Genomic DNA, 14,620 nt, shown 5'->3' with positions numbered 1-14,620 from the left:
GCGGTTGAGAGAGATGAGGGTAGTTTTGTTCTGATAGAAGAAGCCAAAGTTGGGGCCAGGCTATCACCCTCCTCACATTCCCTGGGTCTGATTCCACTGGCTCTGTCCCCATCACAGGGCTGCCTACCCCTGAGTTAGGAGGGGGAGGGTCTTCCAGGAGCTGCTTGACTTCTGGCCTCACCCAGGGCTCCAGAATCCAGGGAAGTTGTTTTGGGGGGATGGGGGTGAAGGTGGGGCAAAGGGGCTGCCCTGTCTAGTGCCAGGAGTGGGGTGATGAAGCTCAGGCCAGAGTTTGGTCCCCCTTGGGAAATGGACAGGGGGTACTCCTCTAGGATGGTGTCAGGAAGACAGAGGGCTCACTGTCCCTTGAGTGTCCCAAGAGAACTTCCAAGGCCTTTCCTCCCACCCCACCATCCCACTCACCAGCAAGTCTTGCAGGCTGGCTTGGCTCCAGGCAGGCTGCCCATGCCCCAACCCCATGCCCCAGCTGTCCCAAGAGCTTGGTACCTGCCTCCACCACCCCCTCAAACACTCCCGGGGCCCCACCCCTGCAGTTCCAGGCAGTACACTCAGCACTGGCTCAAACAACCACATCAGGACTTCATAGGAAATTTGAAGGAGATGTCTTTGGTGGTATTTCCCAAAATTCATTTTTTTTTTTTTTTCAAATAAAACTTGCTGAAAACTATAATTCCAGAAGTTTCCATTTGGTACAGAAGACTCTACCCCAAAGAGTTCTATCCACCAGCGCTTGCCATAGAAATATGTGGGACAATTAGAAATGCCTCTTTAGTATTATCCGAGTGATGGTTAACCCTCCAGAGAAGACAGAGATGGGGCCCACTGAGGCCCTGCCCCAGGGGACTCACAGACAGGTGAGGGAGCAAAGAGGAGGCCACAAACACAGTCATATTGTTTGCTGCTAAGGACACTGGGCGGGATGGCCCAGGGTCTGGTGGAGCACCGCAGAGGTGCATGTAGTCTAAACAGCAGAGTGGAAAGGACAGGAAAGGCTTCCTGGAGGAGGAGGCAAATAAGCAGGTTACTCAGGACATCAGGATTTAACTAGATTTGAGGAGGTGGAGTTGGCTGTTCCAGGTGAGCAAGCAGCTCCCACAGAGAAGCTTAGATGAGAGAGAGAGGGCTGGGTAAACTCAGGAAAGTGTCACTGAGTGGGAGGGCATGTGGGGTCAGGAGGCAGGTGAGTCTGGTGGGGAGAACGCAGCTTGCGACTAGCACTGAATGCCGGAATAAAAATCCTACAATTCATCCTAAAGGTAACAGGGACCCCTGGAGGTCTCAATATGGAGGGTGTCATATGGACAGGTATACATTTTGGGAGAAACATTCTGGTCATATCAGGACAGAGAGAAGTAGGAGGGGAGGCAAGGAGCCCTGGGGGAGGCCGCAGCGGAAGGCTGGTCGGAGCAGGAGGGCGGCTGCAGGACGGGAAGTGCTGGCCTCTGTGCCCACAGAGGCCAGGTGGAGGTGTGAACAAACCAGGAGTTTCAGAATCCCACAGATGTGAGATTGAGTCCCAGCTCTGCCACTTCGTAGCTGTGTGTCAAGGAAAATCATTTCACCCGCATGAGCTGCAGTTTCCCCAATTGTGAAAAGAGGAAGAAGATGTCATCCTCAGAATGAGAAGTGACATTTGCGCGATGCCCAGAAAGTGTCAGACAAGTGGCTGGTCTTATGTAACTGTGTATCTTCCTCCTGTTCCCCTCAGGGGCTCTTTGTTGGGATCTTGGGGTGCCGTTGACTTTTCTCTTTAATAATAACAGGCACCAGGCACGGGGAGCCCGTTCCCCCTATCTCCACCCCGCCAAGACAGCTTTGTGTGATTATGTCATAAATTCTCACAGTGGCGCTATGTGATCAGTACCACCACTATTGCTATTTCATAACCTGCTGATATATCTACAAACAGTTTAACACTTTCTCCAAAACCATCTCCTACTTTCAAGGGCCTGTGGGAGAATCCACGCCTCTTCCTGGCTGGTCCTTCTGGACCCAGGGTTTCCGGTTCCAGTTGGGGGTCCAGGACCCAGACCCATCTCCCCACTGCCCTCTTAACCCTGACCACACCAGGAGCCCCTAAACAGGCCAACTCACCGATCTTGTTATTGGTATGCTCCGTGGTCACTCGGGGCTCAGGAAGGTCCCTGGGGGGCGAGGGGCTGTCATCTGGGCTGGCATCCAGCAGCGGCAGGCTCTCCAGGGAGGTTGCCCCCACATTGGGGCAGGTCTCCACAGCCGGGGGGCTCATTAACCCCAGCTCCTTTGTGCAGGGCTCTGTCACAGTGCTCGTCAGCAGCTGTGGGCACAGAAGAAAGGCGCTGATACAGGGTGCCCCGACCTCCTCCATTCTCTAAACTGTGAAGCCCCCATTTCTTTATCTCTATAGACTCCAGTGAGTAAAGCTGACACACACCACCCCACCCAGGCTTCTCCGCCTTGACAGCCTGCCGCACCAGTGTGCAGAGTTCCAGCTTTTGACTTGTACTAAATAATAAAGATCACGGCCAACATCTCATACGGTGTTGTGTGTGTCCCTTGATATATGTTCATTCTCACAGCCACCCTGTGAGGCGGCTAATATTAGCATGCTGCCCATTTTACAGATAAGGAAACTGAGGCACAGAGGAGTCAAGTAACTTGCTCAAGGTTAGTAAGCATCCGGGTCAGTACTTGAACCCTGACATCTCGCTCCAGAATTCACACTTGTAAGGGCCAGTCTAGAAGCGCCAGCTCCAGGCCACCCCATCCCTGACCAGCTGGGACAGTCTACACTAATATATTCTAAAAATAGCTACATCTTCAGGAAAATGTTGGTTTAGGAAGTGCAAAGGAGAAATGGTGTCACAGAATGTTGTAGTATACAACATTTACCTGCAGCCCTCAAAATGCAACGAGTTTGAATAATTCAGAAAACATAGCTACATAATCCTGAGTATTCTTTAATAATAATTAGAAGTCTAAAAGATGGCATTATTAAATAATTTACTATAATGAGTCGGCCCACGTAGCCAAAGGCATTTGATTATCTTACAAATCGTTAAATACCTTTTTCATGAAATTTCTCGGTATTGTAACAGAACTTGTCTGACCCAAGCATATTTGTGGGGTTTTTTTAAGTTATCCTATTTCTTTCTTTTTCTTTTTTTCAGTTTCAGGTGTACAAAATAAGGTAATAGTTAGACATTTACATGCCTCACAAAGTGGTACCCCCCCAAGCTACTACCCCTCTGACATCGTATAAGCTGTTACAATTCCACTGACTCTGTTCCCTACGCTGTACTCCACACCCCTGACTATATATATATTAAATTATAGTTGACATTCATTATTATTCAGCTTCAGCTTCAGGTGTACAGTGCAGTAATCAGGCATCTACACCATCCCTGAAGTGGTCTCCCTAGACCCAAGCATATTTGAATGTGATCTCCCATAGTCTGAAATTTGAACTCGTACTGTGGTTCTATTATGTTTAAAAATTGAAGAATGGAAACTTTTCTCCATGTATGCATGTTTGTGTTAAAAGAAATGGAAGAATTGATAAGTGAAAAAAAAAAAAAAAAGAAAACGTAGGTGAACCATACATACCTGAGACCCAACCATATAGAGGGCTTGGTCCCGCCCCATCCTTCAGCCCCAGAGGGCAGTGCCCCCACTCCCACCCCACTCTAAGCTGCCCCTGGGAGGCTGGGCACAGAGCAGGGTGCCTGGACAGGCCTACTGAGGACCAGGTGTGTGGGCCCTGTCCTGGGTGGTCCTAGGATCAGCATTTGCAAAGCCCCCTCCCCAGGCCCCCGGCCTGCATGAGGTGAGCACTTCATAAAAGGCAGACAGAGGTGGTCTTACTAGGAGGCAGCTGGGCTTTGGAATCACACAAACCAACCGGGGCTCAAATCCTAGTTGATCTCCTTTCCTGTGGAACCACCGTTCCCGTCTGGGCCTCTGTTGCCTCTTCTATCAAACAGGACAACAGTACCAATGTCCGCATGCTGTAAGGAGTACCCGAGATAACTTCAAGAATGCACAAAGTGAGGTGCCTAGCTCATGGGAAGTGCTCGGTACAAGATAGCTAAGTTTTTAAACATCCGCGCTACCGATTTGTCATTCCAGCTGCAAGGATAAGACTCAGGAAGGAATGCAGGAAAAAAGGGGAAATAAACATAGCCTTCCTCCTGATCACACCTGGCACCCAAACTGGCCAAAACCAAGTCTATGGTCTGGCGGGCCTTCTGGAAGTCCCCCGTGGGAAGAGCCAGAAGCTGAAGGCTGCTGTGGGGGTGGGGCTGCAGTGTCGGCCAGGGCCTGGCTGAGGCCCCACTCTGCTCAGAGCCCCTGCGTGGGGCAGACCCAGCCTGAACTCGCAGGGGGAGCCCACACCCTGGGCACTGTGGGAGGGGAATGACCCCGTAGATCTGTTTAGGAAAGGAGTCAGATTTAGGGGCACCAATCTGGGAGCGGAGGGAGGGGCATTACTTACTATCGTGTTCCTCCGTGGCCTGGAATCTGCGAAAAGAAAAAGAGCAGTGCCTTCACCAAGGAGGGTCTGGTAGCTGCAGGGTCCTGCTCCACTCCTCATGTGGGCAAATGCCCCGTCCCCCACCCGCCTTGTTCCCCATTGACAGCTGGTACTCAGTCAGGCCCTTGGTCTGGAAAATAGTGGGCGGGTTTTGGGGTCAGTGCCCACTGTCCAGGCTGGGGTCACCGGGGCTCACTTGCCCAGAGACAAAGAACTGGGAAACCGTGGCTGCTGCCACTACCTTGTAGCCCCCTAGGGTCTGGAGAGCCCAGAACTCCCCAGATTCCATATGAAACACACAGAGGACCTCAAGGCAGGGTGATAGAGAGTGGACGACAGTCCCAGAGGATGTCTTTAAAGTCTGAGTCAGACGTTCTTGAAGCCAGTCAATCCCAGAACCTTTTTGGCTCAGGCCAGTCTGAGTTCGGGGTTCCATTAGCCATGCCTAGAAGAACCCATGTGACCACCTTGGAGGTGGACAACTGGTCACCAGTCACCTCACTCCCTGCAACTCTTCAGTAGGCTTGGGAGGTGCTGAAGCAATGATTCTTAGGGCACCACCTTTATCTTCTCCTCCCAAACCCCCACCCTCCACTCTAATTTTTTTCTCACATTAAGTACGGTGCCAGATCATGACCAAGTGTATGTTGACATTTAACCATCAAAGATGCCTCTGAGAAAGTGGACAGTGGTGTCCAGGCATCTGGTCTGTCCTAGAGCAAACCAACTCCCAGGGGCAGACGATCCCCTAGGGACGCACAGCCTTTTATGAGTCTCGAGGAGGCCACCTACTCAGAATACCTTGCTGTTAGGTGGGCACACCCAACCAGAGAAATCTGCTAGAGATGCCAGTATGCCAGCTAAGTCACCTCCACAACCTCCTCTCTGGTTTTAGCAGCTCCGGGGAACCACCAGCCCTGAATCCTAGCTGAAAATTCACTGGAGGCCGACCAACCACGATAACGCAAATAAGATGGGCAGACTGAACTCGCTGTGCGGACACTGGGTCAGTCTGGGAAACACTCTTATGGGTCCCTTTTAAATGCCCATCAGCAGGTAGAAAAGTGTCTAATGGGGAAATAGACCAGAATGATGATGAAAAGAAGTGCGTGTGTAAAATGACATGATTCTTGATTGTTGATTGAATAAATGTCCTGAGATTACGAAGTCTGATAATGGCTATTCCCAGCATAGTGGTCACCTGTAGGGGTAGGGGCGTGGCTCACTCCCACCAGGCGACCACTGTCCACTGCCCAAGTGACCACTTTGAGAAACACTCCCTGGCCTGAGTGAGGCACATTCTTTGAAACGAGGTCAGTGAAGCCGAATCATCGTCTTCTGAGAGTGATTTTGAGTTCTGCAAACAGCCAACTGTGATTTGGCACCAAGTCACAGGGATGGTGGGCGGTGGAGTGAGGGAGAGTGTGTGACAAAGTAACGAGACAAATAAATAAAAATGATAAAATTCAGTCTTGGAGAGGACATGGGTAAACAGGAACACAGCTGCTCATGGCCCGTAAACTGGTTCCATCTTTCTCAAGAGTCATCTGGCAATAAAAATCTCATAGCCTTTGCCCCAGTAATCCTTCCTCAGGGACACACCCTCAGGAAACAACCCAAAAGAAAACAGGGCCTCACACACTGGTGATATTTATAATGACCAACAAGCTGAAAGCAAGCCAGATGCCAAACAATGAGGCAACCTAGCAACCCTAGAGTGTTGAAACTTCTCCCAGCACATTGCTCTACCTCTCCCAGCCTCAGTCCTCTTATCTGGAAAATGGGACGGATCGCACCAACTTTGGAGGGTTTTTATGAAGAGTAAATGAGATCTTGAAAGTGAGGGTGCCCAATGATCAATCATGTTGAGATCATGTCCCCTTACATGAGGTGATAAAAATGACCATGTGCCTGTGTGGTCTCCTACCCTAAACCTATAATCCCCAGTCTAATCAGGAGGAAAACATTCCAATAGAGGGGCATCCTACAGCATAACTGAGCAGCCCTTCTCAAAGCTGCCAAAGTCATCGAAAACAAAGAAAGTCAGAAACTGTCACAGCCCAAAGGAGCCTAAGAAGACATCATGTCCCAAGATTAGGGACAGCTACAGAATTACTGGTGGAATCTTTAAAAGTGGCAAGCTCATGAACGTGAAGGAAGAGACAGGAACTGACCCCAAATCAAGGAGACTCTGGAGACATAACAACCAAAGGCAACACGAGATTCTGGACTAAGCATAATGTGGTGTCCTGAGTGGGATCCTGGGACAGGGAAAGGACATTAGGTGAAAACTAAGTAAATATGAATAGAGTATGTGCTTTAGTTAGTAGTAATGCAATATTGGTTCGTTTATTGTGAGAAATGCACCTACCATACTAATGTTAGCTGCTAATAATAGAGGAAAGTGGGTGTGGGGTATATGGGGACTCTCTGTGTCATCTTCTCAAATTTTCTGTAAATCTAAAACTGTTCTAAAAAACAAAGTCTATTTCAAATTTTTAAACATTACAAAGAGAAGGTGCCCAGGACGCTGCCTAGCACGTAGTGGGACCCAGGATGTTAATGTGGCTTGACACTCTAGCACACTGAAGAGAAAATCAGCTTTCAATACTGACTTTCACAAACAAGGCCAAAATAACATAAGGTGAAAAAATAGGATCCAGAAGTTACCAATCTCTACCTCCAGCTGAGTTATAACCCACGTGTGTTGTTTGATAAAGACCCAGAACACATTGTGCCAAGTACAGAGGTCAGATTTTGTAAGTGCTTTTCCCCTAAAAGTGTTGCTTCAGTCCACTGTCTTCATTTATTGGTTTTATTGCTTTGGGAATAACTATGATCTTCTCATAAACATATCCAATACATCCAGGATGCACGCCCCCTGGGACAAGTGCATGGTACCCCAGAACTGCCCTGAGGGCCGCTGTGGCTGAGCTCGTGGGTTCTGACTCACGAATTATCGAATTATCAGTCCCTTCCATCACCATCACTCTCCCCTTTCAGTCCTATACCCTCTCTGTCCTGGGGTCCCAGTTGCTATGGGAAGCGGAACAGACATAAGGAAGGAATTTGGCAGAGGTTCATCCAGTTTGGCAAGCGGCACTCCTCAATTCAAATCCTGCTCCTTGGAGAGATGGCCGACCCCAAAGCTTGTGGGGCAGGAAAGTACAAGCTAAGCTGGGAACATCTTAGAGTAAAGAAGTGCTCCACACACAAAAGGATGGGGACAAAAGGACACAGCAGCCAACTTGAAGTAGCCCCCACCTAACCGGGGTCTATGTGAACACCAAACTAAATAATGATGGCAGCAGACTAAAGTAGGAATCCATGAGTCAGATATAAATATATAAATGAAGAAAAGGAAAGTCTGATGAAGAACGGGTTATTTACACAGCCTCCAAGTACCTCCCCTCAAAATACTTAGCAGTTACCAAGGAGAAGGGAGCAACTTCACGGTGGAGAAGCACCGCACGGCAGAAACACCTCAATCTAGTGCTCAAGGCGAACCACCCCAGGAAAGGGACAACATAAGGCCTGGGGGCATGGATGCCACAGAGAAGAGCTCGGCGTCACTCCTGGATGCTCCCCACTAAAGACGCTCCACCTGAGTCCAGTAGTGAGGGAACATCAGGAAAATCCAAGGTGAGGGACAGCTACAGAATCACTGGTGGAATCTTCAAAAGTGCCAAGGTCATGAACATGAAAGAAGAGACAGGAACTGACCCCAAATCAAGGAGACTCTTAGAGACATGACAACCAAATGCAGCACAAGATTCTGGACTGGATTCTCTTGCTATAAAAGGACATAAATGGGATAAAAGAAGAAATTTGCATGGGGTCTAAGAATTTGTTGGGGTAATGCATCAAGGTGAATTCTCTGATTTTTGTAGTTCTCCTCCGGTTGTGTAAAACTTCGCCCTTATAGTGTGTGAGATACACACTGAAGTATCGAGATGATAAGGTATTTGGTCAGTAACTTACTCTCAAATGGTTCAGGAAAAGTAAGTTCCTGGTACTGTACTTGAGACTTTTCTGCAAGTTGGAAAGTGTTTCAAAACAACAACAAATTTTTTTTTTTCAATATAAAGCTGCCTGACGTAACAGATAAAGTCATGACTTTAGTGTTCACTAAAATGAAGGATTAAAAGAATTTTAATCAGTGTTTCTCAACCAGGAGTGACTCCCCCCTGCCCCCAGTGGACCTTTGGCAATGGCTGGAGACAGTTTCAGTTGTCACAACAGGGAGGTACTACTAGTAATCTGGTGGGAAGAGACGAGGGAAACTGCCTAACACCCTGCCGTGCACAGCACAACCCCCCATAGCAAAGAATTATCTGGTCCCAAATGTCAATAGTATGAGGGCGAGAGACGCTTTGCACAAAAATCTCACCACCAGCAAAAGCCTGGTTGTACTGCTTAGTAAACACGTGGCCTTCGACAAGTTCCCTCATCTTCCTGTGCCTCTGGTTCCTCGTCTGTGAAATGGGGCAGTAACAGTGGGTGCCTCACCAGGACAAATGAGATCACGGATGTGCCTGCCACCAAGGACACACACCACAAAGTCAAATGAATTCAAGAGGTGGTTGCTGAGCATCTGAAGGGCAGCCTACCCACATCTCCAATGTGCTGTTAAACAATCCAAATGCCCCCAACAGCCACGCAGTTCCAGGGCAGGGAGGGCTGGGGTGCACACTTCCATCCTGCTAGCCTTTAGTCCCTTTAAGCAACTGACACTGGTCTAAAAGCTCAGGAGAGCCAGGAGTTTCTGTACCCAGCACAGAGCCACTAGGAAGCGCTCAATGACATGATCTGAATACATGAATGAGCGAATTGATGAATGAACACTTCTTCACCCCTGCGGCACCCGTAGCTCCAGAGAGATGGGTGTCCACCCTGCTCAGTCCGTTCTCATACTGTGCTCTGCGTACTGATCCTGGCCTCACCTTCCTGCCTCTCGGGCCTGCAGACCCAGACCCCCAGGGACCCACCGGAAGCCAGAGGGCCAGAACTGACCCTAAACAGGATGGCCATCACTGAGTCTCAGGGCTTGGGATTCCTTGGAGACCTGGCTTCTCAAGGGAAGGTGCTTTTTTCTTTCTTTCTCTCCTTTTGTGCATGTCACAAAACTGCTATCACAAAGGTTCGAAGAAAAAAATAAACTGACGGCAATGGAAATTTTAATACTAGAAAAATGTCAAGAAAGCAAACACGGGTTTCAATGAGACGTTGAGCCTGACAGCTCATGGAAAAAGGCTTGAAACTATCAAAACACAAAAACCCCCCTTGCAAAGGGAACACTAGCACCTGCTTGTGAAACTCATCAAATTCAAAACATGCCTCAATGGACTGGGTTTTTGTGCCCAAGTCAAAAGTCAGGCCATGGCAAGGCTCTCCGAGGGTCCTGAGGAGAGGGGGGCAAGGGGCCATGGCCTGGCCTGGGGCTGACAACTGGGCTACTGGGTGGGCATGGGGTAGTAGACAAAGCTGCGGGGAGGAAGGAAGAGGGGGCAGGACTGAGCCTTCTTCAGACAAAACCGAAATCTCAAGGGCTAGCACCTGAGTCTAGCAGTGGCACTTACTGGGCTGTGTGGCCCTGGGCCAGCTATCCACTTCCTTACAGAATGAAGAGCACCACCCATTTCCCCTGGGGCTCCTGGCTCACGGAGACCCTCTGGGGGAGCCTGCCTTGAAACCAGAAAGGGAAGCTCTTTCGCGTTCGCTTCTTCCCCTGTGGTCAGGGCCCAGCATACACAGTGCCGAGGAAGGCCTTGCCCTCCCTTGACAAGAGCTGCACAGGAGAGAGGAGATACTTGGCACAAGATGGCTGGGACCCCACCCCCACCCCCAGGTGACAGGTGGAAGAGTTCTGCTGCCTGGATTGGGGGGGGAGGGCCAGGGGTTCCAGAAGGCGCCTGGAGGATTTGCCCTGGAGGCTGGGCAAAGATCAGAAAGCAAGGATGGGACCAGGGAGGGGTTCAGAACAGGCCAGAACTCAGGAGGGCCTGGGATCCCTGGTAAGGAACAAGACCCCAGACACAGGCCAGTCAGCAAACACAGTGGCCACAGCTCACTGAGCACCGGTCGCAAGCAGGCACTCTGTACAGCACTTAACAGGCCCCACCTCTACTGATGCACACGCCCACCCTCTGAAGTAGGTCCCACTGTCCGCATGTCACAGACGAGGAAACTAAGACACAGGAATTAAGTAACTCACTGAAAGTCATGTAGCTTATAAGTGGTAGAACCAGCCCTATCAGCTTACCCTACTGAACCCCATGTCCCTCAGTGACCGGAGAGAGGGAGTGGGAAGAATGGGGAGGGAAGGAGTAGGGAGGCTGAGGAGAGAGAGAAAAGAGGAAGGAATGAAAAGCTAAGCGGAGTTTTAAACCCTCATGCCAGCACTCCCTCCACACGCTGTTCAGGGCATGTCATGGCTTCCACCCACATTAGCTGCCCATCACACATGAGGTTGCAGAGATGGAAGGAGCAGCTTGTGGGAAACCACGCAGAGGGACCCTGAGGGAGCCCTCAGCCCAGGGCCCACAGCTGCTGTGTGTCTGTGTGGCTCGAGCAGCCCCTCTGGACATCGGGACACTTACCCACGGGGTCCGGCTTGGGCCGGAAGGTATGGACTGGGTAGCACAGGTGGAGCTCTGAAACGACATCAGGAATGACATCAGGAAGAGAACTGGAGGTGCCAGCTTCAGAGAGCGTCAGAGGACAGGGCATGGCAGGGCAGAAGCAGGGACCCAGGCCCGGCTAGCACAGTGCACCTGGCCTCCCCAGGGACCCAAGGACACATCCACTCACTCTGCCGAATCCACTTCCAGCACGCCCTACGGTGGCACAGGAGGAAGGAGCTGGAGCCAATCACCACCAGTAGCAGCACGATCAGCCAGAGCACGGGTTCTGGAACACACAGGTGGCCCTTCACTCTCTGCCTTGACGCCGGTGGCCCCCAAAGTCTACGTTAGGGGGTAGTGAGCCAGGGGCCCTGTGCAACCACGCAGGACAGCGCTCGCCTCCACGTGGCCGCCAGGAGCCGGGCCTTTTCCAAGCCAGGACTGAAACCCAGACCCTGTACCTATCTGGTCCAGTCCTTACCCACTTGCCCTCCCTCACCTGGCTCCAGGAAGCCCACCAGGGTGGCTTCATAGTGAAGAAAAGAGCAAACCATTTCTAGAGGGTGAGGAATTGGGGAGTCAAGGAGCCAGAATGAAGGAATTGAGGTCCAAAGGGACAGAGTCTGGGGGACTATGGAGCAGGACACATGTGACATGCAGCCCTGGGCAGCTGGCAGGCAGAGGGTGAAGTGGCGAGTCCGCTAAAGCTTCCAGACTCCTGTCTGGACCGGAAGCTCCGTGAAGGCAAGCATGGGCTGTACTCCGCACACAAACACACTCAGCAGGTGTTTCCTGAGTGAGGGAATCGAGAGCCCTATGCCATGGGGGCCGTTACCATCTCCGTTTCACAAGCGAGGGAAACTGAGGCTCCCAAAGGTTAAGTGACTCAGTCAAAATCACCCTGAGGGTAAATGGCAGAATCGAGTCTCGGGTCAGGCCAGGGAGACTCCAGCGCCCACGCACTGAACCGCTATCTGGGTACATTTCTTTACATATTAGTACTTAATTTGCCTCATTTTGTCTTTGGTCGCTCACGGAGATTGTGTCACTAGTTACTGTTTTTAGTGCATTTTCAGATGTTTAAAAGTTGTATGTGCCAGATAAGTACTTCTCAAACTTAATGTTCAAATGAGTCTCCTGGGGACTGTGTTAAAATGCAGACTCTGATTCCGTGGGGCTGGGGTGGGGCCCATAATGTGTTTTTCTAACAAGTTGCTGACGCTGCAACTCCAGGACCACACTTTTGAGAACCGCTGGCCTCAGAACTACCGCCACCTAGTGCCTGCAGGTTCTAAAACGAGGGGCACTTAGAGCGGATGGCTACAGGGAGCAGGGATTGCTGCCCGCTACATACCACCCTGCGTGGTACATGCTGGTACAGTTTTACACGCGAGAAACGTGGGGCTCAAAGGCATTAAGCAACTAGTCAAGGTCACGAAATTATTCACCAAGTACTTCCTGGGTAGCAATTACAGGTCACGGGGCAGGAAGCTGTGAATGAAATCCCTACTCACAAGAATTCAGGAATAATCACTAGCAAGTGAAAGAGCCACAGCCCCTGTCCAAGAAGCCAGAAACCTGGGGTCCACCTTAGTCCCCCCACCCAACGGATGCCATCACCCAGGGAGGAGCCTCCCTTCTTCTGGCCCCCTGGGAGGAAGGCCCTGGGGAGGGGGGGGATCATTACCTGAAACCAGAAGGGGCCTTCCCATGGAGGAGAAAGAGATGGGAGCACTTGTTGAGATGGAGGCATCCCCCCGGGCGTGGGTAATGCCCCCTCCACGTCCCTCACTGGTCTGGGACTCTGCCAGATAGAGGGTGGTGCTACAGGGAGAGAAGCAAGAGGTAAAACTGACGATGGAGATGGGAGAAAGGAATTGTGTGAGCGGGAATAATTCTTTTTCTCTATAGATGGAATAGACGAGGCCTGAGTCCCCAGATCTGCCCACAGTCTCTGCCAGGCACGCTAGGCTCTCTGGCTTTCCAGTGGTGCCAGCACAGAGCTGGGCACACATCCTCCAAAATGATTTGCAAGCTTGGCACAGAGACCCAACCCGGGCCCCACCTCCACCCCAGCCCAGCTGGCCCCACAAGGGGCCAGGGAGTCACCTGGAGGGTGCCTCATGGTCCTCTGGGTTGGTGCTGCAGTTAATGTGGGTCCCTGGGGAAGGCGGCTCATGGGTGGTGTCCTTCTCAGCTGTACCTGTAGAGAGTGGTCTTAAGAGTCAATGCAAGGAGCCTTTCCCAGAAGAGACTGGTGACTTCTAGGGAGGCAGCACAGCAGGGCCAGAAGGACACTGCAGCTGGGCAGACCCAGGTTTGTGTCCTGGGTCTGTCTCCTCCCTTCCTCTCTCCATCCCTTCCTCCATGCAGCAACTCTTTATTGAGCACCTACTATGCACCGGGGACTGTGTTGGGAGCTGGGAGTAGCAAGTAAAATATACAAGATCCCCAGCTTCGGTGGCTCACAGGCTGAGACTCAGATGTCACACTAGGGCACTTGGGGTCCCTGAAACAGGGGACTCATCCTTGCCTGAACTGGAAGCTTCTCTGAGGAAAGGATTGCAGGGATGTGAGCAAGGTGGAGATATCTAAGCAGAGGAAATAGACGGTGGAGAGGCCCAGTGGTGGGGAGGGAAGAGAGAGCATGGGAGAGGCCGGGGGAAGGCCAAAGAGGCTGGGGTGCGACCACATTAAAACAGTCAGGTCTCTTGTACACACTTGTTCATAGCACATTCTTCATAGTAGTCAAAGAAGTAGAAATAGCCTACATAGCCATCAACTGGTAAATGGATAAACAAAATGTAGTGTATCTGTACACTGGAATATCATTTGGCAATAAAAGGAACAAAGTATTAATGATACATGCTACAGCATGGATGAAGGTCAAAAGTGCTATGCTCAGTGAAAAAAGCCCCACACAGAAGAACACATATTCTGAAAATGTCTCAAAAATGCCAAATCTAGAGGGACAGAAAGTAAATTAGTGGTTGTCTGGGCTGGGGATGGGCAGGGGTTTGACTACTAAAAGGCACAAGGTTTCTTAGATCTTGCTATTAACCTTTTATTTAAAAAACAAAAGGCCAAAGTGAGAGGCCACAAGGTCCAAAAGAAGCTATTTGGGAAGCGCTGATTCAGGCGGAAACCCAAATAGTATTCAAATTAGGAGGCAAAGACAAGGGATATTTTTGATAAAGGGAAGGGGAACAATTATATCAATAGAAAGAAATTACAGCAATAGAATATTAATTACATCAACAGAAGGAAGGCATTTCTATAAGTGCAGATAACACAGTGATGTTAATTCTAAAACGTTTTAAATTTCTGTCCGGAAGTCATAATATTTGCTTTCCTGTTATTTTTGCAAACAGCTCTCTGGGATACAATGTTGCTTTAGGTCCAGTCCAAAGGCTATTTTGCCTGGTTTTAACATTCCAAAGGTTTGAGGCATAAGACATGCAAG

General features: G+C 50.3%; 1 protein-coding gene across 1 annotated transcript in view; it reads right to left on the bottom strand.

The window, feature by feature from the left end:
* TNFRSF8 (TNF receptor superfamily member 8) overlaps window positions 1-14,620 on the bottom strand; it is a 64,825-nt gene that overhangs the window by 3,628 nt on the left and 46,577 nt on the right. The window contains exons 9-14 of the mRNA XM_019756324.3: window positions 13,267-13,360; window positions 12,845-12,981; window positions 11,345-11,443; window positions 11,134-11,187; window positions 4,496-4,521; window positions 2,116-2,317 (exon numbers count right to left, since the gene is read on the bottom strand). Coding sequence (XP_019611883.3) covers window positions 2,116-2,317; window positions 4,496-4,521; window positions 11,134-11,187; window positions 11,345-11,443; window positions 12,845-12,981; window positions 13,267-13,360 — 612 coding nt within the window. The remainder of the gene's footprint in view (window positions 1-2,115; window positions 2,318-4,495; window positions 4,522-11,133; window positions 11,188-11,344; window positions 11,444-12,844; window positions 12,982-13,266; window positions 13,361-14,620) is intronic.

This window comes from Rhinolophus sinicus, chromosome 14 (assembly GCF_057876585.1).
Source record: "Rhinolophus sinicus isolate RSI-liver-muscle chromosome 14, RSI-T2T, whole genome shotgun sequence".
In the NCBI taxonomy this organism is placed as follows: domain Eukaryota; kingdom Metazoa; phylum Chordata; class Mammalia; order Chiroptera; family Rhinolophidae; genus Rhinolophus; species Rhinolophus sinicus.
The sequence above is the reverse complement of the archived record's forward strand: the minus strand, read 5'-3'. Positions and strand labels throughout refer to the sequence as shown.